At 46.2% G+C, this 25463-nt stretch overlaps 2 protein-coding genes across 3 annotated transcripts in view; one reads left to right on the top strand and one right to left on the bottom strand.

Moving 5' to 3' along the window:
* kdm7ab (lysine (K)-specific demethylase 7Ab) overlaps window positions 1-4916 on the bottom strand; it is a 104935-nt gene extending 100019 nt beyond the window's left edge. The window contains exon 1 of one of the 2 annotated variants that reach the window (XM_087997531.1): window positions 4674-4916. Coding sequence is in view for 1 of the 2 variants with exons in the window: in XM_087997529.1 (XP_087853655.1) it covers window positions 1842-1939 (98 nt within the window). In the remaining variant the exon portion in view is untranslated. Of the gene's footprint in view, window positions 1-1841; window positions 1986-4673 lie in introns of those variants that run through there. The other variant, XM_087997529.1, reaches the window with a different exon arrangement.
* A 708-nt stretch (window positions 4917-5624) lies between these two features.
* LOC122559451 (ras-related protein Rab-19-like) lies at window positions 5625-20104 on the top strand. The gene is made up of 4 exons (XM_043708902.2): window positions 5625-5703; window positions 9697-9892; window positions 11375-11558; window positions 19427-20104. Exons 2-4 carry the CDS (start codon window positions 9698-9700, stop codon window positions 19699-19701), a joined length of 654 nt encoding a protein of 217 aa, XP_043564837.1. The 5' UTR covers window positions 5625-5703; window position 9697; the 3' UTR covers window positions 19702-20104.
* Window positions 20105-25463: the final 5359 nt, after the last annotated feature.

The raw sequence follows: 25463 nt of genomic DNA, 5'->3' as shown, positions 1-25463 counted from the left end.
AGTTTACTACACCAACTATTTCTAACTTGCTGTCCTTCCAAATGTTCAAGTACCCTTGAACATTCAGGTCCTAGCTTGAACACGATGTAACCACACCTGTGTAAAGTGTATCACATTCTGGAAAGATGATGTGGAGGAGCCAGGATTGGACTGGGGTGGACAAAGTTAAAAATCACAACACCAGGTTATCGTCCTAGATATAATCTACTCAAACAGCACACAATCTGAAGGCAATTAATGCAGGCAGGCAATCCATGTGGTATTTCATAAATGCCACTTTTGAAATACATGAGGAGAAAGTGAGGTCTGCAGATGCTGGAGATCAGAGATGGAAATGTGTTGCTGGAAAAGTGCAGCAGGTCAGGCAGCATCTAGGGAACAGGAGAATCGACGTTTCGGGCATTAGCCCTTCTTCAGGAATGAGGAAAGTTGGTCCAGCAGGCTGTGGTCTGACGATGGAGGAGTCCAAAGACCTGCATATCCTTGGTGGAGTGGGAGGGGGAATTGAAATGTTGAGCTACAGGGTGGTTGGGTTGGTTGGTCCAGGTGTCCCAGAGGTGTTCCCTGAAACGCTCCGCAAGTAGGCGGCCCGTCTCCCCAATATAGAGGAGGCCACATCTTCCACGACGGTTGGAGGAAGAACGCCTCATCTTCCGGCTAGGAACCCTCCAACCACAAGGGATGAACTCGGATTTCACCAGTTTCCTCATTTCCCCTCCCCCCAGCCTGTCTCAGTCAAATTCAGCACCGCCTTCCTAACCTGCAATCTTCTTCCCGACCTCTCCGCCCCCACCCCAGTCTGACCTATCACCCTCACCTTGACCTCTTTCCACCTATCACATTTCCGACGCCCCTCCCCCAAGTCCCTCCTCCCTATCTTTTATCTTAGCCTGCTGGACCAACTTTCCTCATTCCTGAAGAAGGGCTAATGCCCGAAACGTCGATTCTCCTGTTCCCTAGATGCTGCCTGACCTGCTGCGCTTTTCCAGCAACACATTTCCACTTTTGAAATACAACCAGTCTGACTCAAGATTGGGATAGGGACAGACTCAAACTTCACACGTTTACTGCACTGTCTGAGCTGAGATATCACTTTTTGTTATAAAACCTTAAGTTAACTCGAGAATATGACTTCAAAGAAGTTCTGGGATTTACATATTAAAGAACTGCAACCCATTCTAAAAGATGAAAGACTTAACAGCAATTTAGATTTGTTCAATAGATCATTTCAGCTGCATGACACTAACGTTTTGCGACAAATTCTGTCTAATGATCCTGCTCCACAGCCACCCGATGAAAGCCGATGCTTGCAAATAAACGTGTTGGACTAATAACCTGGTGTTGTGCGATTTTTAACTCTGGAGAGAGAGAGTGTGGGAGGCCTTTGTCTCTCACACCTTATCTGCGATGTAAGTCAGACGGAATTTAAAAACCTGAGCGCATTATTCTGAAGATAAATCCCACCTCTCACCTCCCCACCCCCATCACATCCTCCTTGCCTGCACAACACACACACACACACACACACTCCATCAGTCCCCGCCAGCTTTGATCCCGACCGCCGCCACAGACCCCGCCCCCTCCCTCCCCTCCCTCCCCTCCCCCGCCATAGGCTCCACCTCCGCACCCCGAACCCCAACCCGAAACCCCCACACCCCCCACAGCCTATCACCATACACCCACTTTTTACCCTACCCTTTCCAACCAACCAACCAACCAACCCGCTCCCGGCAGTAGGCCTCAGGCGCTAACTCCAACAGGCCCTTTGTGCTCCGAATCTGCCCGTTGTTGAGGTACAGAATCTCCGCACTACTTGCCCAACGGCGCTTGGAGCCGGTTACCTGCCATGGAACCAGTCCTTGCAGACATCGCACTCGATCATGAAGCGCCCGGCATCGTACGGCTGCCGACATTGGCAATAAACCGGCACCGCCGCCATCTTGTAAACTTTAAACCGCACACTGGGCCCAGAACAAAAACCCAGCGGCACCGCCCACCCCTGCCGGAAATGGGCGGGCTTCACATGACTGACAACAACGACGGCCAACCGCAAGCAACGTCCGCCGCGTCTCCACTCAGATTGACGGCTAATGCACCAATCGGCTGAGGGAAGTGAAGCTTTGGTCTGACTTCTCTTCTATTACGGGTCTTACACAAAGGCCTGAACAGTGTTACCGAGCGTCAGCCAATGACGAGCCTGTAATTTGACGGAATCCCGCCCATTCCATCAAATCACAAACCAGCTCTCACCCAACAGGATGCTTTCAGCGCTGACTGGTCTACTGCACGGTGGACCGCGCCCCCTGCTCGGCTGTCCATTTGGTGATTGGCTCTGAGGGAGGCATATTAGCCAGTCGTAATGGAGGGGCGGGAATAACAAAAGCACGTGCTACCCGGTGAGGTCATAGGAATGACGTCGGAAGGGTCCACTAAGATTGCGGGACAGACAGCCAGCAACCAGTCAATGACGTAGAGCCCATCATGTCCCCGCCCCCTTTCTGTCTCTCCAGTTGGGAATGTCTGCAGAAGGTTCATCTGCCCATCCTGGTAAAAACAAGGACTGCAGATGCTGGGAACCAGAGTCTAGATTAGAGTAGTGCTGGAAAACAACAGCAGGCCAGGCAGCATCCGAGTCTAGATTAGAGTGGTGAGACCCTAATCTGCCCATCCTGCCTGTGCTGCCCCTCTGAGGCAGGAGGTGACCTGGTGCTGCTAGCCCTGCACGTTCTTCCTTTCCACATGATAATGTTATTCCCTGTTTCTCAGTCTCATCCGAGGGAATAAACGATTACAAACTGCATACTTAATGTTGATCACTCTCTAAACCTTAGCCATAAGGCATAGGAGCAGAAATTAAGCCATTCGGCCCGTTGAGTCTGCTCCACCATGCAATCATGGCTTGTAGGTTTTTCAACCCCACTCTCTCATTTTCTCCCAGTAACCCTTGATCCCCTTGACAATCAAGAATTTCTCTATTTCTACCTTAAAGATATGTAATGACCTGGCCTCGACAGCCTTCTGTGGCAATGAATCCCATAGATTCATCACTGTCTGGCTGAAGAAATTTCTCCTTATCGCCATTCTAAAGGGTCTTCCCTTTACTCGAAGGCTGTGCCCTTGGGTACTAGTCTCCCCTTCCAATCTTCCCAACTTGCACTCTGTCCAGGCCATTCAGCATTCTGTAAATTCAATTAGATTTCTCCTTATCCTTCTAAACCCTATCAAGTATAGACCCAGATCCTCAAAACGTTCCTCATTTGTCAAGCCTTTCATTCCTGAAATCATTCTCATGAACCTCCTCTGGACCTGCTGCAGGGCCAATACATCTCTCATGAGGTATGGGGACCTTCTTGGCAGCTTTAAGATTGTATTCTGCACTCTTCTGTTACCATTTCTATCTCGGGCGACCGACTCAACACGGACATTTACTATAAACCGACCGACTCCCACAGATTACCTAGATTACACCTCCTCCCACCCTGCCCCTGTAAAAACGCCATCCCATATTCCCAATTCCTTCGCCTCCGCCGCATCTGCTCCCAGGAGGACCAATTCCAATACCAAACAACCCAGTCTTCAAAGACCGCAATTTCCCCTCAGACGTGGTTGACGATGCTCTCCACCGCATCTCCTCCACTTCCCGCTCCTCCGCCCTTGAACCCCGCCCCTCCAATCACCACCAGGAGAGAACCCCACTGGTCCTCACCTACCACCCCACCCACCTCCAGATACATCGTATCATCCTTCGTCATTTCCGCCACCTCCAAACAGACCCCACCACCAAGGATATATTTCCCTCCCGTCCCCTATCAGTGTTCCGGAAAGACCACTCCCTCCGCGACTCCCTTGTCAGGTCCATACCCCCCACCAACCCAACCTCCACTCCCGGCACCTTCCCCTGCAACCGCAAGAAATGTAAAACTTGCGCCCACACCTCCCCCTTCACTTCCCTCCAAGGTCCCAAGGGATGCTTTCATATCCGTCACAAATTCACCTGCACCTCCACACACATCATTTACTGCATCCGCTGCACCTGATGTGGCCTCCTCTACATTGGGGAGACAGGCCGCCTACTTGCGGAACATTTCAGAGAACATCTCTGGGACACCCGGACCAACCAATCCAACCGCCCCGTTACTGAACACTTTAACTCCCCCTCCCACTCTGCCAAGGACATGCAGGTTCTTGGCCTCCTCCATCGCCAGACCATGGCAACACGATGCCTGGAGGAAGAGCGACTCATCTTCCGCCTAGGAACCCTCCAACCGCAAGGGATGAATGCAGATTTCTCCAGCTTTCTCATTTCCCCTCCTTATCTCAGTCCCCTCGGACTCAGCACCGCCTTCTTGACCTGCAATCTTCTTCCTGACCTCTGCGCCCCCCACCCCACTCTGGCCTATCACCCTCACCTTAACCTCCTTCCACCTATCGCATTCCCAACACCCCTCCCCCAAGTCCCTCCTCCCTCCCTTTTATCTTAGCCTGTTTGGCACACCCTCATCATTCCTGAAGAAGGGCTTATGCCCGAAATGTCGATTCTCCTGCTCCTTGGATGCTGCCTGACCTGCTGCGCTTTTCCAGCAACACATTTTTCAGCTCCTCCCTGTTACCATAATGTACTTGTACAGGATGATTTGCATGTCAAACACTTAAGACAACATTTTTTACTGCACCTTGGTACATGTTCTCCCCGTGTCTGCGTGGGTTTCCTCCGGGTGCTCCGGTTTCCTCCCACAGTCCAAAGATGTGCAGGTCAGGTGAATTGGCCATGCTAAATTGCCCGTAGTGTTAGGTAATGGGTAAACATAAGGGTATGGGTGGGTGGCGCTTCGGCGGGGCGGTGTGGACTTGTTGGGCCGAAGAGCCTGTTTCCACACTGTAAGTAATCTAATCTAATCTAAAAAAATGTGACAGTAATAAACCAAATCAATTCAAAAGAGTTTTATCAGCACCTAAAAAGAGACCTTTCATTCCATGATGTCTGTGCTGGTTATCAGTTATCCATCTCTTCCAATCCAATTTGCCAGGTCTTGGCATCTAGCTTTGTATGTTTTGGAACAGAGCAACAGGAGTAGGCCATGTAGCCTCTCCAGCCTGTTCCACCATTCTATGACATCATGGCTGATCTGTGACCTAACTCCAAATACTTATCTTTGGAAAGAACTTCCTAACATCTCTCCCAAACCGTCTTGGCCCTAATTCTCAGATTATGCCCCCTGGTTCTGGAATCTGCAATCAATGGAAATAGTTTATCTTTATCTGCTCCTGTCAATATCTTGAATAATTCAATCAGATCGCTCTTTAACCATCTAAATTTTAGGGAAAATAGACCGAATTTGTATATTCTGTTTTTGAAACCTAACCCCTGAAGTCCAGCTATCATTCTTGTAAATGTACAAATCCCAACATTTCTCCTGCAACCCCCGGCAGCCTGGTATGTTTCTCCTACAAATCCCAGCAGACTGGAACATTTCTCCTGCACATCCCAGCAGACTGGAACATTTCTCCTGCACATCCCAGCAGACCGGAACATTTCTCCTACAAATCCCAGCAGATTGGAACATTTCTCCTATAAATCCCAGCAGTCCCCACTACCCGGAAGCGGCAGCTGCAGGTGTGTTCAGCAGGTGAAAGGGAAATTGTTTGTTTTCATGAAGCCTCTAGGTCGCTGCTTCTCCGGAACAAACAGACGAATGGTGGAAAGTAAGTGTCTGTGGAGATGTGTGGCTGCTGTGCCCTGAGCTGGAGACTGTGCAGCATCTGTTGTAATTCTTCATGCTTTGAAGTTCAGGTGTTCCGATGTGGACCTGCAAGTCCTTGTGTCCCGCTTGCGGGAATGTGCTGACTTGGGCCGAGCTGTCTCTGTAGCTGAAATCTGTGGTCGTTGTTGAAAGACCGCGCTTGGTTTCACTTTGTACAGGGATGACGGTGATTAGGGAGGAGCATTGCTTGTGGACAGGCATTGAACAGGATTGGAGAGCAAAAGAACTTATGATGGGATGAAGGTTTGCTCTTCTGGCGATTTAAAACAATAGTTTGAAATGAGGAAGTTTGATAGAGTCATGCAGACATCTGGGAAACAAACTTTGGAATATGGTTCAGGGCTGTGTAGAGGACGTTTGTGGAGAATCTGAATGAAGAGGCAGGTAGAAAAGGCAATGATAATACATTCCCAGTAAGTCCTAGAACAAAACATGGACAGTGGCTGTCACTGGGGAGACACTGATTTAAATTCTATTTAAACTCGGGTGATTATCTTTTCAGAACAGAAATGAGGGACTCATTGTCTCAAACCTCACAAAGCCTTTTTGTAAACCTCTCGTGTGAGAAAGGAGACCTGTTACAGGAAACCTTTGGGGATTATGAGGGTACTGAACAGAGCCTGGATTTCAGCAGACAGCAAGAATAAAAAAGCAGTCAGACATTAGATACCAAGAAGAACAAAATAGGTAGTGGGTACCCTCTGGCTGGCTGTGGGCACAGCAATCTGTTCCAGCTGTCTATTTCCTGTACCCACCTTCTTGTTGTCAACTACCTACCTTAAAATAATTTATTCAGTGCAGAAGATGCCAGGCTGGCATGTTTGATGCTAGATCGGATGGTTAGCACTGCTGCCTCACAGCGCCAGAGACCCGGGTTCAATTCCCGCCTCAGGCGACTGATTGTGTGGAGTTTGCACGTTCTCCCCGTGTCTGCGTGGGTTTCCTCCGGGTGCTCCGGTTTCCTCCCACAGTCCAAAGATGTGCAGGTCAGGTGAGTTGGCCATGCTAAATTGCCCGTAGTGTTAGGTAAGGGGTAAATGTAGGGTGGGTATGGGTGGGTTGCAGTTCGGAGGGGCGGTGTGGACTTGTTGGGCCGAAGGGCCTGTTTCCACACGAAGTAATCTAATCGGATGTATTGCAAAATCCATGTGGTATTCTGGGTCCAGCAGTCACTCCTCAGTGGTGGGAAAGATGCTGGATTCTATTATAAAGGATGAAATTACGACACATCTGGATAGTAGTAACAGGATAGGTCAGAGTCAGCATGGATGTATGAAGGGGAAATCATGCTTGACTAATCTTCTGGAATTTTTTGAGGATGTAACTCTGAAGATGGATGAGGGAGATCCAGTAGATGTAGTGTACCTGGACTTTCAGAAAGCTTTTGATAAAGTCCCACATAGGAGGTTAGTGAGCAAAATTAGGGCGCATGGTACTGGGGGCAAAGTACTAACTTGGATTGAAAGTTGGTTGGCTGACAGGAAACAAAGAGTAGTGATAAACGGCTCCATTTCGGAATGGCAGGCAGTGACCAGTGGGGTACCGCAGGGATCAGTGCTGGGACCGCAGCTTTTTACAATATATATTAATAATATAGAAGATGATATAGAACATTAGCAAATATGCTGATGATACTAAGCTGGGTGGCAGGGTGAAATGTGAGGAGGCTGTTAGGAGATTACAGGGTGACCTGGACAGGTTAGGTGAGTGGTCAGATGCATGGCAGATGCAGTTTAATGTGGATAAATGTATGGTTATCTACTTTGGTGGCAAGAACAGGAAGGCAGATTACTACCTAAATGGAATCAATTTAGGTAAAGGGGCAGTACAGAGAGATCTGGGTGTTCTTGTACACCAGTCAATGAAGGTAAGCATGCAGGTACAGCAGGTAGTGAAGAAGGCTAATAGCATGCTGGCCTTCATAACAAGAGGGATTGAGTATAGAAGCAAAGGCGTTCTTCTGCAGCTGTACAGGGCCCTGGTGAGACCACGCCTGGAGTACTGTGTGCAGTTCTGGTCTCCAAATTTGAGGAAAGACATTCTGGCTCTTGAGGGAGTGCAGCGTCAGTTCACAAGGCGAATTCCTGGAATGGCGAAATTACCTTACACTGAAAGACTGGAGCGACTGGGCTTGTATACCCTTGAGTTTAGAAGACTGAGAAGGGATCTGATTGAGACAAATAAGATTATTAAAGGATTGGACACTCTGGAGGCAGGAAACATGTTTCCGCTGATGGGTGAGTCCCGAACCAGAGGACACAGCTTAAAAATACGGGGTAGACCATTTAGGACAGAGATGAGGAGAAACTTCTTCACCCAGAGATTAGATTTTTTTTTTAGATTAGATTACATTACAGTGTGGAAACAGGCCCTTCGGCCCAACAAGTCCACACCGACCCGCCGAAGCGAAACCCACCCATACCCCTACATTTACCCCTTACCTAACACTACGGGCAATTTAGCATGGCCAATTCACCTGACCCTGCACATCTTTTGGACTGTGGGAGGAAACCGGAGCACCCGGAGGAAACCCACGCAGACACGGGGAGAACGTGCAAACTCCACACAGTCAGTCGCCTGAGGCGGGAATTGAACCCGGGTCTCAAGCGCTGTGAGGCAGCAGTGCTAACCACTGTGCCACCGTGCCGCCCAGAGAGTGGTGGCTGTGTGGAATGCTCTGCCCCAGAGGGCAGTGGAGGCCCAGTCTCTGGATTCATTTAAGAAAGAGTTGGATAGAGCTCTCAAGGCTAGTGGAATCAAGGGTTATGGAGATAAGGCAGGAACAGGACACTGATTAGGAATGATCAGCCATGATCATATTGAATGGTGGTGCAGGCTCGAAGGGCAGAATGGCCTACTCCTGCACCTATTGTCTATTGTCACTCCCTGTGCCAAACATGCTTACACCATTCACTTCTCTGCTGGGTATAGTCATACAGAAATCAGTCTACATTATTACACACACCACTCCAAAACAACTGGCTTAATTTGTATTATCCCTTGTCATAACCTAATCCCTGAAGTCCAAGTAACATCCTTGTAAACGTATGTTGTACTCCCTCCAAGGCCAAACTATCCTAAGGTGTGGAGCCCAAATCTGCTCACAGTACTCCAAGTGGGGTCTAACTGGTGTTTTGTACAACTGTATTTAACTTCAGACCATCTAGAAAGTACCCTGATCTATCCATTATGGATAACCTCATACTTGCATTGAAGTCCATCTACAACAGGTCTGCCATTCACCCCGTCTGCCAATATCACTTTGTAATTGTATGCTATCATCAAATTGTCTACAATTCCACCTAACTTTGTGTCATCGGCAATTTTGGATATATGACTTTCTATGCCATTATCCAAGTTGTCAATAAATAATGTGAATAATTGAGGCTGTAACGCAGATTGTTGTAGAACACTACTGGTCACATCCTGCCAATTTGAGTGCCTACACATTATTCCTATTCTGTCACTTGCCACTCAACCAATTTCCCAGCCATGTTAGTAGTTTGTCCTCGGTTCTGTGGGATTCTAACTTCGTAAACATTTTCTTATATGGGACTTTATCAAATGCCTTCTGGGAGTCCATAACCATAGACATGGACTATAAACAATATCTACCTGACTTCTTAAATAATTCAGTGAGGTCCATCATGAACTTGTGCTGGCTCTCCCTGATTAACTGAACATTTTCAGTATTCAGTTAACCCATCCTTGATTATAGACTCCAACAATCCTCCCACCACAGAAAATAGGCTAACTGGTCTGTCATACCCTTTTTTCCCTCTCTCGCCCTTTTATCAGAGAATACAAACACAACAGGCTGAATACTCTCCTGTGGTGTAAACATTTTATGATCCAACAATGAATATATTTTTTAAACAATATCTTGAGTTTATTACATTGTGTGAGATTTATATTCTGTATGATTTAACTCCAGCATGAACACAGCAGCGACTGGTGCAGATGATGCCTTTGACTTCCTCTTTAAGATTGTACTGATCGGAGATTCCAATATTGGTAAAACATGTGTAGTCCACCGTTTCAAATCTGGATTATTCATTGAGAAACAACAGAATACTATTGGAGTCGACTTCATCGTCAAAACATTGAATATCGAGGGCAAGAGAGTAAAGGTGACAACAACCCACTGGAATCCACCTTCCTTCACCTCTACTACCCCTCTCATGCTCCCATTTTCACCCCAACCACCCTCTCATTTCCTTTCCCTTGTATCTCGCACAAACTCCTGTTCCCACTCCTAGCCCTCATTCATTACCACCCCCCTGTCTCTCTTTCACCAATTTCCTACACTACCTCTATATCTCTCCCTCACATTCCTCCTTGGCTCCCTGTCCCTCCTAATCCTCCTGCTCCCCTCTCTTCTCCCCACCATTCCCCCTCCCCCAACCCATTACCCCGCCCCTGTCTCACCCCCCTCCCTTTCTTCCCATATCTCTCTCCCTTCCTTAGCCCTCTGCTCCTCTTTCTCTCTCCCATCCCCTCTGCACGTCTTGTTCCCCCTGCTTCTCTTGCACGTCCTGTCTCCCATCAGCCTGCCCCCTCCCCTTCTGTCTGCTCTGCCGTTTTCTCCCTCCTGGACACTGCCCCTGTCTGCCTGTCTTCCTCCCAGCCCCCTTCCTCATCCTGTCTCTCCTGCCTCTCTCCAAATCCCATACTTCTTCACCCCTTCCCTCCCTACCCACTTATCTCTCTCACCTGATCTTCCCCTGCACATTCTCATTGCCTTCCAACCCTCTTTTTTTTTCTCCCCAGACCCTCCGCTCATTCCCCTTCTTTCATGCTTCTCACTCCTGTTCCCTGCCCCTCCCTCATTCCTGTCACCCCTCCTCCCCCCCCACCCCCTTTCTTCTTCCCCCACCACACAAATTCCAGTCCCCATTGCCCCCTTTCCCTCTGAACCCTCTGCCTTTTTCTCCCTCCAGTTACCTTACACGCCTATCTCTCTCCCATTCTCCTTTGCCCCTCTCTCACTCTTGCTCATCAAATGTTCCTCTTGCCCTCCCTCTGACCCCATTTCCCCCCAATCCTCTCTTCTCCCCCCCCCCCCCCCCCATCCTCTCTTTCCCCCAATTCCCTTTGTCCCTTTCTCATTGCTGGCCCTCTCTCCCAATTCTATTGTTTCCTGCCTCTCTCTTATTCCTATTTTCTCAATTCCTCCCCTCATTCCCTTTCCCTTGTGTCTTTCTCCCTCCCTACCCCACTGACCTGTTTACCTTCTGTCTGTTCTGACATTCTCTCACTCCTGTCTGCACTGCCTCCTTTCCTTCGTGTTCCCCTTAGCCCTTTTCTCTCCCATTTTCCCTCCCTTATCTCTCAGTCTGCTTCCCTTATGCATCCCCTCTACCTCTACCTTCTCTTTCCCTCATGCCTCTCTTCCTTCCTTCTTGACCCTCTATCCTTCCTTTCTCCCTTGCCCTTCTCTCCAATCCAATCCACCTCTATTCCTCTCACTCTCGCTCCCCCACTACCTCACTCCCTTTCCCTTATGCCATCCTTTTCTTCCTTCTGTTATGCGTGATTCAGTGTTTATGTTGGTGGGATGCACAATTCCTGGGGATAATGAGATTTTTTGCTGGTGTGTTTGTGCTGTGAAGGTGCAGGTTTGGGACACAGCTGGACAAGAGCGATTCCGGACCATCACACAGAGTTACTACCGCAGTGCACATGGAGCCATGATTGCTTATGACATCACTAAGCAATCTTCCTTCAACTCAGTGCCCCACTGGGTGAATGAGATCCAGAGATACGGTGCTGCAAATGTTGTCCAGATGTTAATTGGTAAGTCTCAGCTGGTTGCTTTCAGACCCTGCGTGTGATCAGCAATTCAAGTTTGAAAATCACCAATATAAGGTTGAGCTGAAACTTTTCTGTTCACTCCCCACAGATGCTGCCAAATCTGCTCAGTGTTTTGCTTTGATTTGCTAATCTCTTGTCTGCAAACACCACCTACCAGCTGAGCTCACAAATCACCAATCAGTAGACAGGGACTGCAGATCAGCAAAAGGCATGGCCATAGGTTAATCACCAGACAGTGATCAGTGAGGGTCTGGAGTCACTGATTTGAAGCATCGATCAGTACCCCACACTCCTCACCAATCCACCCCTCCAACCATCTGGGACTAATCTGTTAGTAAAGCAGATTAAAGCAGTAAAGATGCTGAGTCCAAATGAAAGTATCTGACACTATTGAGGGAAATACAAATTAATATTTCAGAAGCTGTGATCTCTTCCTTCAATGATGACCTAAGCTCACTATTGACATCTTAGGTATTAGCTCTTCGCCCTCTGTATTCATCTCTGCCTAACATCAATGATATAGTTTCACTAATCTCCATGATCTTGTCCTCTGCTTCATCACAGAAAGAAGAAGATTTCTGTTTGTAGCGTTTTTGTTTGAACTTGGTGAAGTTGTTGTATTTAAGACATTCGAGAAGACGGGCTTATTATTTGAATAGTGGTCTTTGGTGCCAACAGCTGTCACTGTTCTTCACTCAGGCTAATATGGGGCACTCCTGCTGTTTCCTGCTCTTGTCAGGGTTCGTCACTATCCCTCTCCCCATCAGTCACTATTGATGGACATTTTGTTGAGGGCTGGTGATTTCTACTGTGTCCATGCACCTAACTAAACCTCCTTGGCCAATAACTATAGAACAACTACTCATGATGCAGAATTGGTCAGGGCATTGCCCAAGAGATGAACCACTTTTATCTGAGGGTTAGTTTACCTTTCTTACTAAGAGCTAATACTTTATTTTCAAAATGTCACCCTTTTTGAAAATTGGAGAGAGAGAGCAAATGCCTTCCAGTCAAGATGCAAGGAAAGCTAACATCTTCCTCTCCAAGAAATTAGGAAAGTAATAGGGTAGGGGAATGGGTCAGGGTGGCTTACTGTTCAGAGAGTCACTTGGACTTGTTGGGCCAAAATGGCCCGTTTCCACACTGTAGGGATTCTAACTTCGAACTACAAAGAAACCCTTTCTATCAAAGGTAACTTTCCATATCAAAGGAAACATACTCGCAGCGAAAAGGAAAGACGATTACCCAGGGAGATCCTCAGCCGGAAGATGAGAGACACAAGACAACAGCAGCTGTGTGGTTTTGAAATTAAGTTGATGTAGTTTTTATGAGTGTCTCATTGGAACAGCATATTGGTATAGAGCTGGAGGCAGATAATAAGTAGTTAAGAGAAAGGGGGTGTAGAAGTTTGTGCCAGATAAATTGCTGATGTTCGTTCAACATGACCTCTGTGCTCCTCATAATTCTTCCTTTTATTTTCACATGCTAGAATTTCAGAAAGTTCATAACTTTGATAGCTGTTGAACTAACTAGTGGGAAAATCCAGTTTTTAAGGGAATGTTTATCTCCATTACCATCATTGAAAAACTGTGTGTACAACCAGCTATGTACAGAAGGTGGGAATACTGCAGTGAGTAACTCATCTCCTGGCTCTCCCAAAGCCTGTCCACCACCTACAAGATTCAAGTCAGGGATGTAAATCCCTACTTCCCTCGATGAGGGCAGCTCCAGCAACACTCAAGAAGCTTGACACCATCCAGGACAGAGCAGCCTGCTTGATTGGCACTACATCCACCACTTTCAACATTCATTCCCTGCATCACTGATGTACATATCTGGAATCCACATTATTGGAAGAATGTTACAGCACTGGAAAGGGGCAAGAGGAGATTTATCAGGCTGTTATCTGGGCTTGAGAGTTTCAGTGATGACAGATTGAACAGAATGGGACTGTTTTCCTTACAGCAGAGGAGATTGAGATGTATAAGATCCATGAGGAACAGAGACAGGGTAGACAGGAAGAAACATTTCCCCTTTGACGGACAGATCAAGGACCTGGTGGCACAGATTTAAAGTTAGGGCAGAAGGTTTAGAGGGTTGTGAGGAAAAACCTTTTCACCCAGAGGTTGGTGGGAATCTGGAACTCACTGCCTCTAAAGATGATACAGGCACAAAACCTCATAGCATGGAAGAAGATTAAGAGGAGGCGATGGCCTTGTGGTATGATCGCTAGATTATTCATCCAGAAATCCAGGTAATGTTCTGGGAGCTATGAATCCCATCATAGCAGATAGTGGAATTTGAATTAAAATCTAGAAATAAGAAAAAAATCTAACAATGACCATGAAAGTATTGCCAATTATCTGTCTGGAAAAACCCATTTGGTTCACAGACTCTCCTCGTATATCCGTCCTGCCATCCCATTTTGGTAAACCTTCTCTGCACTCCCTCTATAGCAAGAACATTCTTCCTCACATAAGGAAACCAAAACTGCACACAGTATCCCAGGTGTAGCCTCACCAAGGCCCTGCATGATTGCAGTAATACATCCTTGTTGCTGTATTCAAATCCTCTTACTATGAAGGCCAGCATACAGTTCAATCTTCTTTCCTGCCTGCAACATCTGTGAGCTTGCTTTCAGCAACTGGTGCATAATGATGCCCCAAGTCTCGTTAAACGATTCCACCTCCAAATTTACAGCCAGTCAAAGAATAACCTACCTTTCTATTTTTGCCACCTCAGTGGAAAAACTCACATTTATCTTTCATGCATTTGTCCACTGTTCAAATCACACAGCAAACATCTCTACATCCTCTTCACATCTCCGCCCCTAGCCAGCTTTGTCTTCTGCAAATTTTGGGACATTACATTCAGTTACCTCATATATTTATTTTGAATCATTTATTGTGAATAGCTGGGATCCTAGTACTGATCCCTTCTTAATTAATCTCTTGATTATCCTTTGCTGATTTCTAAACTTTTTCCAACTTGAATGCCTCTTATATGCATCTAATAATAACTCTAATGTCCCTCTGAAGCCATGGTTTGGCCACTATTGTCTTTGCACTCTTGTGTCAGACAGGAATATTTCATGTTTGTGGTTCACCCCTTTGGCCTTTGAATGTTGCCATTGCCTATCTATTTTCATTCCTTTTCAGTAACTTTTTTCCCAATCCATCATGGCAAACTCATGCCTTATATCATCATCATTTCCTTTACTGAAGTTCGAGATCCTCTGTTTCAGAATCAACTACCCCCCCCCCCCCCACTTAACTACCTAACTCAGCTGCCCACTGGGCAATTAGAAGTGGGTGGTAAATGCTGGTCCAGCTGGCAACATCCACATCCTGTGAATACATTTTTAAAAAGATGTGTACCTGCAATGCTTAGGCATACAAGGCACAGGTTCAAGTATTTGAAAATGAGACTAAAATAGGGGGTGGCACAGTGGCCCAGTGGTTAGCACTGCTACCTCACAGCACCAGGGTCCCAGGTTCAATGTGGTCACCCCCTCTTCCTCTAAACTCCATCAAAGATAGAACCAGAGTCCTCAACCATGCATCATATGACAAGCTCTTCATCCTCGGGATTTTTCTTGTAAATATTCCGTGATTCCCCCCCCCCCCAAAACCAGCATATTCTTCCTTAGATGCAGGGCCCAAAACTGCTCACAATATTCTAAATGCATTCTCACCAGAGCCTTTTAGAGCCTCAGTAATACATCCCTCCTTCTCTATTCCAGCCATCTTCAAAGGAATGCCAACATCACATTTGCTTTGCTAAGCGCCAACTGAACCTGCATGTTAAATTAAGAGAATCCTGAACCAGGACTCCAAGTCTTTTTCTACTTCAGACTTCCAAAGAGTTGTCCCATTTAGAAAATAGTCTATGCCTCTATTCTTCCACTGAAGTGCATAACCTCACTTATTGTATTCCATTTGCTACTGATTTCCTAATTCATCAACCATGTCCAAATTCTTTTGCAGCCTCCTGATCTCCTCAACGCACAGTATCATAAAATCCTTAGTGTGGAAACAGGCCCTTCGGTCCAACATGGACCCGGGTTCGATTCCAGCCTCGGGCAACTGTCTGTGTGGAGTTTGCACATTCTCCTCGTGTCTGCATGGGTTTCCTCCGGGTGCTCCGGTTTCCTCCCACAGTCCAAAGATGTGCACGCCAGGTGAATTGGCCATGCTAAATTGCCCATAGTGTTAGGCGCATTAGCCAGAGGGAAGTGGGTCTGGTTGGGTTACTCTTCGGAGGGTCAGTGTGGACCCGTTGGGCTGAAGGGCCTGTTTCCACTCTGTAGGAAATCTAATCAGTTAGGTACTTGTTTTTGAATACACAGACTTGATGTATATACTATATACATCTACGACTCTTAAGAGTAACAGCAGTATGTACCATCTATAAGATGCACTGCAGCAACTCACCAAGGCCCATCTAACAGCACTTTCCAAACCCACCGAGAAAGACAAGGGCAGCACATGTACAGGAAAACCATTACTTGGAGGCTTCTCTCGTACACTATCCAGACTTGAACTATATCGCCTTTCCATCATTGTCACTGGGTCAATATCCTGGAACTCCCTTCCTAAAAGACACTTGCTAAAAGAACTATGGATTTACCTACATCCCAAGGGCTGCAGCTGTTCAAGAAGGCAGCTCACTACCACTTCTCAAGGGCAACTAGGGATCGGCAATGTATTGCAGCAAAGCTATCATGATGAAATGATAATAATGAAAATAATCTAAAAAACATCAGCACAGATTTGCAACAACCTGTTTGATGTTCAGGTATGATTCCAATACCAAAATCAATGTGTTAGTTTTGTCACTGGTGGACATCACCTCCTGAAGCAGCTTTGACTCAATTTCTAGTTTCACTTTCTTGAAAAGTGAGTGTGAAACCTTCCTTGGGGATGAATGAGCCCAACTGGTTTGGCATTTGGTTTCATTGCAATGATCAGCTGTTTCAAACTCTCCAGGGCTTCTCAATAGCTTTGGAGAAATCTTTTGGATTGGCTGAGCTTTCTGTGAATTTTTTTCTTTTGTATTGATGCCTCAGAGCCAATTGCCCTATACATTTGAGTTGGACGCCTTCTGATCCATTCAGGATCCTTCCTGTCTATCAAAAGGAAGTCTGATTTTAGCTACTTTGCTGTTTCTACACCTACTCCAGTGTCTAACATTAAGTTTGTTTTGTGCCATTTATCACAATTTAAGCATTTCAATTATATGAATATGAATTGCGAGCAGATGTGGGCTTTCCTGATGAAAGGTTCCTGATGAAAGGCTTATGCCCAAAACGTCGATGCTCCTGCTTCTCAGATGTTGCCTGACCTGCTGTACTTTTCCAGCACTACACTCTCGATTCTGATCTCCAGCATCTGCAGTCCTCACTTTCTCCCAGAGATTTACATCTCTATGACTTGATGACTCTAATTATGTTGACACCAGTTGTGAGTTGGCCTTGCAAGATGGTGAACTTGCACGTAAATATGCCCTGCTCTATGATCAGAAAGAACATGTGCACACACACCTCCCCTTCCAACTCAACATAATCAGTTACAGGCAATTTATTCAGTGGTTCATTTCTAGGGCAATGAACCAATCAGAGTCAAACTACCTGGTTTAAAATTTAAAGAAAGCCTGGTAATTAACTATCAATAAGCATTAATGGGTGCATTCTCTGTGGCAATGTCTCTCCCAACCAGAGTCCAGTGCCAGCACTCTCCTGTCATGTAGTATATTTCAGTTGTCCCTTAAATTGGTATTCAAAAGAATTCTGAGGAAGTGTCACACTGGACCTGAAACATTAACTCTGATTTCTGTCCACAAATATCGTTGGACCTGCTGATTTTTTTCCAGCACTTTCTGTTTCTGATTTCTAGCCTCTGCAATTCTTTTGTGTTTTTTTTTATTCTTGTGAGTTGTCCTGATGCCTGCAAAATGAAAAACTTGTACAATGTCTTTTTCTTTCGGCAATACTCAATCGTCAAACAACAGTTTATGTATAAATGACATGAATATTGGAATACAGAGTAATATTTAGAAAGTTGCCTCTAATACCAGACTGGGGGGTTGTGGAAAACAGTGAGCATGGTTCTAATTCACGAACAGGACATAGGCAGGCAGGCAGAATGGGCTGATAACTAGCAGCTGGAATTCAATGCAGAGAAATATGATGTGAAGCATTTTATCAAAAGGGATAGGGAGAGGTGATAAAGACTGAATGACACAGTTCCATAGGGTGTGCAGATGTAGAGATCTTTGAGGTAGGGACAACATGATGAGACTGTGATTAGCAAAGCATATGAGCTCTTTGACTTTATAAATAGAGGTTTCATATACGAAGGAGGAGCATTATGCTGAACCTCTATTTCTTTATCTTTTGTTCAGGGAGAGGGACACTACTACTGTACCACAAGAGGGCCTTTTAGATGTTTGCTTTATATTTTATCTTTTTATTTCAATTTAATTTTTACCCAAGAGGGCCTGGCAGTAATGCTCCCTGTCCCCCCACAGCACCACTGCACCCAAAAGACACCAATGTATGCTGAACCATTATAAATCTCTGGCTAGGGCACAACTACAGCATTGCATCCAGTTCTGGTCACTCCACTTTAGGGAGGACATGAGGGTCCTTGAGGAGATGCAGAGGAGATTTATCAAAATGGTTTCAGGATGAGGGGTTTTAGCTACAGGATCAGATTGGAGATGCTGAGATTGTTCTCTTTGGGACAAAGCAGATGGAGGAGAGTTTTGAGTGAGGTGAACAAGTCTATAATTCATACAGAATCATAAGGGTAATATCAGTTGTCCTATCAGTTACAGGGATGAGTGTTTAATGATGAAGATTTCAAGCAGGAGAAGGAGTGAAGGGGATGTGAGGAAGATCTTTCCTACACAGCAAGTGACAATATCAGGAAACTCTGTCTACAAGGGTGGTGGAAGTGAAGACAATGATTGATTTCACAACAAAATTGGACAGGCACTCGGGAAATAAACCCGAAGGGTTACAGTAGGGCTGGGACTTGTTGGATTAGGTTATGGAAAGTCACAGAGATAAAAGGTCCTTCAGCCCAATGAGTCAGTGCTGATTAAAAACAACCACCTGTCTATCCGAATTCCATCTTCCATAACTTGGCCCATAGCCTTTGCATCACAAGTACTTCTTCAATGTTCTGAGGGTTTCCTTTTCTCCCACTTGTACAGGCAGTGAGTTCCAGATTCCCACTACCCTCTGGGTGAAAAAATCTTTTCCACATGATCTTCTAAACCTCCCGCGCTTACTTTAAATCTACAGCCCCGGTCATTGATCCTTCCATCAAGGGGAAAAGTCTATTACCCTGTCTACACTATCTATGCCCCTCATAATTTTATATCTCTCAATCATGTCCCCAATCTCTCTTCATAACTTAAACTCTCCAGCCCAGGCAATGTCCTGGTAGATCTCCCCAACAGGAGAGCCGGCCTGGATTTGAGGTGTCCCTGTGAGGGAGGAAAGAGAACAAAACCATCTCCAATGGTAGGAATCAGAATTCACAGGAATCTGATCAAAGTTGATTGGGCAAAGAGTTAGCTGGAGATGAGATTCTTCAAGCATTCAGTTCTGCTGTAGACTGCACAGTCTGAAAAAAGGCAGTGGAGCAGATCCAGAAGAAACCATGGAAAGAGGGAAAAATACACAGATTAGTTGTATTTGGCTGTAGGGGAAAAACAGGGAAGTGACACTCTTTGAACCGATGCCAGTACGCTGATCCAAGTGACCTCATATTAAACTGCTTCATTCAGTGTTTGTATTTCATCTGGGACTTAGCCTGGTTTCCTTTCTGCCCCCCGGTTAGGAAATAAAGCTGACCTGAAGGAAAGACGTGAAGTTCCCTTCGAGGAGGCCTGCAACGTGGCCGAGAAGTTTGGGCTATTGGCCGTGCTAGAGACGTCGGCCAAAGATGCGCAGAATGTCGATGAAGCCTTTCTGCTGATGACCCGTGAGTTGCTGGCAAGGAACGGCCTGAACTTGTCCAGTGGGAACGCTCAGAGCACACTGCACTTAGACTCGCGGCCTCTGGACACCACCGTGCCCAGTGAGAGAAGCTCCTGCTCCTGCTCCCCACGGTGAGCAGCAGCAGTAACTTCACGTGGGAGCCCAGGTTGGATTCTGCAGGATTACAGTTTCCGGAATGGCCGGCTCCATCTGCTGGAGCATAACTGCAGCCAACAGCACTCGGGCTGATGGTTGGGATTACAGATAAGACTGGAGCTACAGTAACATTATAAAATTGCTCCTTCGGCATTTGGTCAGCTATGTTTTATCTTTTATCAAGACTATGCATCTGATTAAAGCCCAAGACATTTCTTGGAGTTTTACTGAAAAGCTTCTGGAAAGTAAGATGCAAGTCTTAAGGGAGCAGCTCACATTCCCATGAGATAATCATCAAATTCCACTACACATGAATGTGACTCAGGAATCGGGGGATGGGTGGGGGGAATAACTTCAAATAAAGTCATGTTTCCAGATTGGAGGCCCTTGTTTGTTTCCTTGCCTCATCCATACTGTCAGAAATGCAAGGTGGAAGATTCGCAGAGGTACATGCACAGCAAATCTTAGTACATCTACTCCGACACTGCAGCACTCCCTGAGCACTGACCCTCTGGCAGTGAGGCATTCCCTAGGCACAGACCTTCTGATAGTATGGAACTTCCCTCAGCATTGATCCTCTGACAGCGTGGTGTTCCTTTAGGATTGACCCTCCAACAGTGAAGCATTTCCTCAGCACTGACCCTTCGACATTGCGACATTCCCTCAGCACTGCCTTCAGACAGTCTTGGGCTTTCCCAGCACTGACTCTCCAACAATGCAGCACTCTCTCACGCCATGCCTCACTGACAGTGTAGGGTTATCTCAGTGCTCATCCTCCAACAGTGCAGCATTCCCTCACTACCTACGACCCTCCAACTCCTTTCAGCTGACCCTCTGGCATGAGCAAAGGTATTGTTCAGAGACTATTAATCCAGATACTAAGTAAAGGACTACAGACCTGTATTCTGATCCTACCATGGCAAATCGTAAAATTTTAATTTAATTGGAAAATGAATTAAAAGTTTAATGTTTGTTGGAGAAAATACAATCTGATTCACCAATGTCCTTTAGTTCTTAGCTGGTCTGGCTTACATGTAGCTCCATAATAATAAGGATAATATTAAGCTGGAGAAGATTCAGAAGATTTTATCATAGAATCCCTCGTGTGGAAACAGACCATTTGGCCCAACAAGTTCACATTGACCCTCCAAAGAGTACCCACTTAGACACATTCTCCTGACTAACGTAGCAAACCCTGAACACTATGGGCAATTTAGCATAACCAATGCACCTAACCTGCACATCTTTGGAGTGTGGGAGGAAACCGGAGCACCCGGAGGAAACCCACATGGGCAAACTTTACACAGACAGTCGCTCAAGGCTGGAATCAAACCCAGGTCCTTGGTGCTGTGAGGCAGCAGTGCTAACCACTGAGCCACCATGCTGCCCTTTTGCCAGGAATGCAGGGTTTGAGTTATAAGGAGGAGCTGAATAAGCTAGGATTTTTTTTCACTGAAGTGTAGGAGGTTGAGAGGTATAGATATTGAGTGGTATAGATAAGGTGAATGGCAGGTGTCTTTTCCCTCGGATGGGAGATTTCAAGTGGAGGGGGTGGGTTCTTAAGGTGAGATGAAAAGAGATTTAAAAAGGACTTGAGGGGGAATTTTTTTTACATAGACTGGTTTATATATGGAATGAAACTCCAGAGGAAGTAGTCGATGTGAATACAGTTACAACGTTTAAAAGACATTTAGATAAGTTATGTGAATAAGAAATGATTAGGGGGATATAAGCCAAACTCAGGCAGGTGGGACTAGTTTAGTTTGGGATTAAGGTGAGCATGAACTGGTCGGATCAAAGTGTCTCTTTCCGTGCTGTATGACTCCATGACTCTGAAAACTACCCATCTCTAACATCAGGCTCATCAGGCTATAGTTCCCTGGCTTTTCCTGACCATCTATCTTCCATAATGACACCACATTAGCCACCCTTCAGTCTTCTGGCACCTCACCTATTGATGATCCAAATATCTCAGCAAGGGGCCCAGCAATCTTGGAAGAGCTTCCTACAGAGTTCTGGGATACATCTGATCAGGTCTGGGGGACTTATTCACCTTTATGTGTTTTAAGACTTTCAGCACCTCCTCCTCTGTAATATGGACACTTCAAGATATCACTATTTCTCTAAGTTCTCTAACTTGTATAATCTTCTCCACAGTAAATACTGACACAAAATATTCATTTAGTATCTCACCAATCTCCTGTGGTTCCACATACAGGTGGCCTTGTTGATCTTTAAGGGGCCCTATTCTCCCACTTGTTACTGTTTTGTCCTTAATGTATTTACAAAAACTCTTTGGATTCTCTTAACCCTATTTGCCAAAGCTATCTTATGTCCCCTTTTTGCCCTTCTGATTTCCGTCTTGAGTATAATCCTACTGCCCTTATACTCCTCTTGGGATTCACTCAATCCCATAGAACACAGAAAAATACAGCGCAGTACAGGCCCTTTGGCCCTCGATGTTGCGCCAATCCAAGCCCACCTAACCTACACTAGCCCACTATCCTCCATATGCCTATCCAATGCCCGTTTAAATGCCCATAAAGAGGGAGAGTCCACAACTGCGACTGGCAGGGCATTCCATGAACTCACAACTCGCTGAGTAAAGAATCTACCCCTAACATCTGTCCTATACCTACCACCCCTTAATTTAAAGCAATGCCCCCTCGTAGTAGCTGACTCCATACGTGGAAAAAGGTTCTCATGGTCAACCCTATCTAAACCCCTAATCATCTTGTACACCTCTATCAAGTCACCCCTAAACCTTCTTTTCTCCATTGAAAACAGCCCCAAGTGCCTCAGCCTTTCCTCATACGATCTTCCTACCATACCAGGCAACATCCTGGTAAACCTCCTCTGCACCCGTTCCAGTGCCTCCTCATCCTTCCTATAGTATGGCGACCAAAACTGCACACAATACTCCAGATGCGGCCTCACCAGAGTCTTATACAACTGCAACATGACCTCAGGACTCCGGAACTCAATTCCTCTACCAATAAAAACCAGTATGCCAGATGCCTTCTTCACCACACTATTTACATGGGTGGCAACATTCAGAGATCTGTGTACATGGACACCAAGATCCTCTGCTCATCCACACTACCAAGTATCCGACCATTAGCCCAGTACTCCATCTTTTTGTTACTCCTACCAAAGTGAATCTCCTCACACTTACCTACATTGAACTCCATTTGCCACCTTTCTGCCCAGCTCTGCAGCTTATCTATATCCCGCTGTAACCTGACACATCCTTCCTCACTGTCAACAACTCCACCGACTTTCGTATCATCCGCAAACATGCTCACCCAACCTTCTAGCCCCTCCTCCAGATCATTTATAAAAATGACAAACAGCAATGGTCCCAAAACAGATCCTTGCGGAACACCGCTAGTAACTGCACTCCAAGATGAACCTTTACCATCAACTACTACCCTCTGTCTTCTTCCAGCCAGCCAATTCCTAATCCAAACCTCCAACTCACCCTCAATGCCATACCTCCGTATTTTTTGCAGTAGCCTACCATGGGGAACCTTATCAAACGCCTTACTAAAATCCATATACACCACATCTACCGCTTTACCCTCGTCTACCTCCTTAGTCACTTTCTCAAAGAATTCAATAAGGTTTGTGAGGCACGACCTGCCCTTCACAAAACCATGCTGACTATCCTTGATCACATTATTCCTATCCAGATGTTCATAAATCCTATCCCTTACAATTCTCTCTAAGACTTTGCCCACAACAGAAGTGAGACTCACCGGCCTATAGTTACTAGGGTTATCCCTGCTCCCCTTCTTGAACAAGGGAACCACATTTGCTATCCTCCAGTCTTCTGGCACTATTCCTGTAGACAACGAGGACATAAAAATCAAGGCCAATGGCTCTGCAATCTCCTCCCTTGCTTCCCAGAGAATCCTAGGATAAATGCCATCAGGTCCAGGGGACTTATCTATTTTCACCCTTTCCAGAATTTACAAAACCTCTTCCCTACATACCTCAAAGCCGTCCATTCTAATTAATTGTGACTCAGTATTCACATCGGCAACAATGTCCTGTTCCTGAGTGAATACTGACAAAAAGTATTCATTCAGTGTCTCCCCAATCTCCTCAGCCTCCATACGCAACTTCCCACTACTATCCTTGACTGGATCTATTCCTACCCTAGTCATTCTTTTATTCATGACATACCTATAGAAAGCCTTTGGGTTTTCCCTAATCCTACCAACTAAGGACTTTTCATGTCCCCTCCTTGCTGCTCTTAGCTCTCTCTTCAGGTCCTTCCTGGCTACCTTATAACTCTCAATTGCCCCAATTGAACCTTCACGCCTCATCTTTACACAGGCCGACCTCTTCCCTTTAACAAGGGATACCAATTCCTTATTAAACCACGGCTCCCTCACACGACCCTTTCCTCCCTGCCTGACAGGTACATACTTATCAAGGACACTCAATAGTTGCTCCTTGAACAAGCTCCACACATCAATTGCGCCCTTCCCTTGAAGCCTACTTTTCCAAGCCACGCATCCCAAGTTGTGCCTCACCGCATCATAATTTCCCGGCTCCCAGCTATAACTCTTGCCCTGCAGTGCACACTTATCCCTCTCCATCACTAGAGTAAAAGTCACCGAATTGTGGTCACTGTCCCCAAAGTGCTCACCTACCTCCAATTCTAACACCTGGCCTGGTTCGTTACCTAGAACCAAATCCAGTATGGCCTCACCTCTTGTTGGCCTGTCTACATATTGTGTCAGGAAACCCTCCTGCACACATTGGACAAACACCGACCCATCTAACGAACTCGAGCTATAGCTTTCCCAGTCAATATCTGGAAAGTTAAAGTCCCCCATAACAACCACTCTATTACTTTCACTCTTCTCCTGAATCATCCTCGCAATCCTTTCTTCTACATCTCTAGGACTATTAGGAGGCCTGTAGAAAACTCCTAACAGGGTGACCTCACCTTTCCTATTCCTAATCTCAGCCCAAACTACCTCAGATGGCGAGTCTTCATCCATCGTCCTTTCCACCGCTGTAATACTATCTTTGACAAGCAATGCCACACCTCCCCCTCTTTTACTCCCACCTCTGACCTTACTAAAACAATTAAACCCTGGAACCTGCAACAGCCAATCCTGTCCCTGTTCTACCCATGTCTCCGTAATAGCCACAACATCGAAATCCCAGGTACCAACCCACACTGCAAGTTCACCTACCTTATTTCGTATACTTCTTGCATTGAAGTATACACACTTCAAGCCACTTTCCTGTTTACAGGCACCCTCCTTTGAGATTGATGCCATGTTCCTAACCTCCCTACACTCCAGGTCCTGCACCCTAAAGCTACAGTCTCGGTTCCCATGCCCCTGCAGAGTTAGTTTAAACCGCCCCCCAAGAGCACTAGCAAACCTCCCCCCAAGGATACTGGTGCCCCTCAGGTTCAGGTGTAGACCATCCTGTTTATAGAGGTCCCACCTTCCCCAGAAAGAACCCCAATTATCCAGATACCGGAATCCCTCCCTCCTGCACCATCCCTGTAGCCACGCATTTAACTGTTCTCTCTCCCTATTCCTCGACTCTCTATCAAGTGGCACGGGTAACAAACCAGAGACAACAACTCTGTTTGTTCTAACTCTGAGCTTCCAACCTAGCTCCCTGAAAGCCTGTCTAACATCCTCAGCCCTCCTCCTACCTATGTCATTGGTGCCAATGTGGACCACGACTTCGGGCTGCTCCCTCTCCCC

The sequence above is a fragment of the Chiloscyllium plagiosum genome, unplaced genomic scaffold, assembly GCF_037043375.1.
Source record: "Chiloscyllium plagiosum isolate Xiang-an unplaced genomic scaffold, Cpla_swu_hap1 HiC_scaffold_19, whole genome shotgun sequence".
NCBI lineage: Eukaryota > Metazoa > Chordata > Chondrichthyes > Orectolobiformes > Hemiscylliidae > Chiloscyllium > Chiloscyllium plagiosum.
The sequence above is the reverse complement of the archived record's forward strand: the minus strand, read 5'-3'. Positions and strand labels throughout refer to the sequence as shown.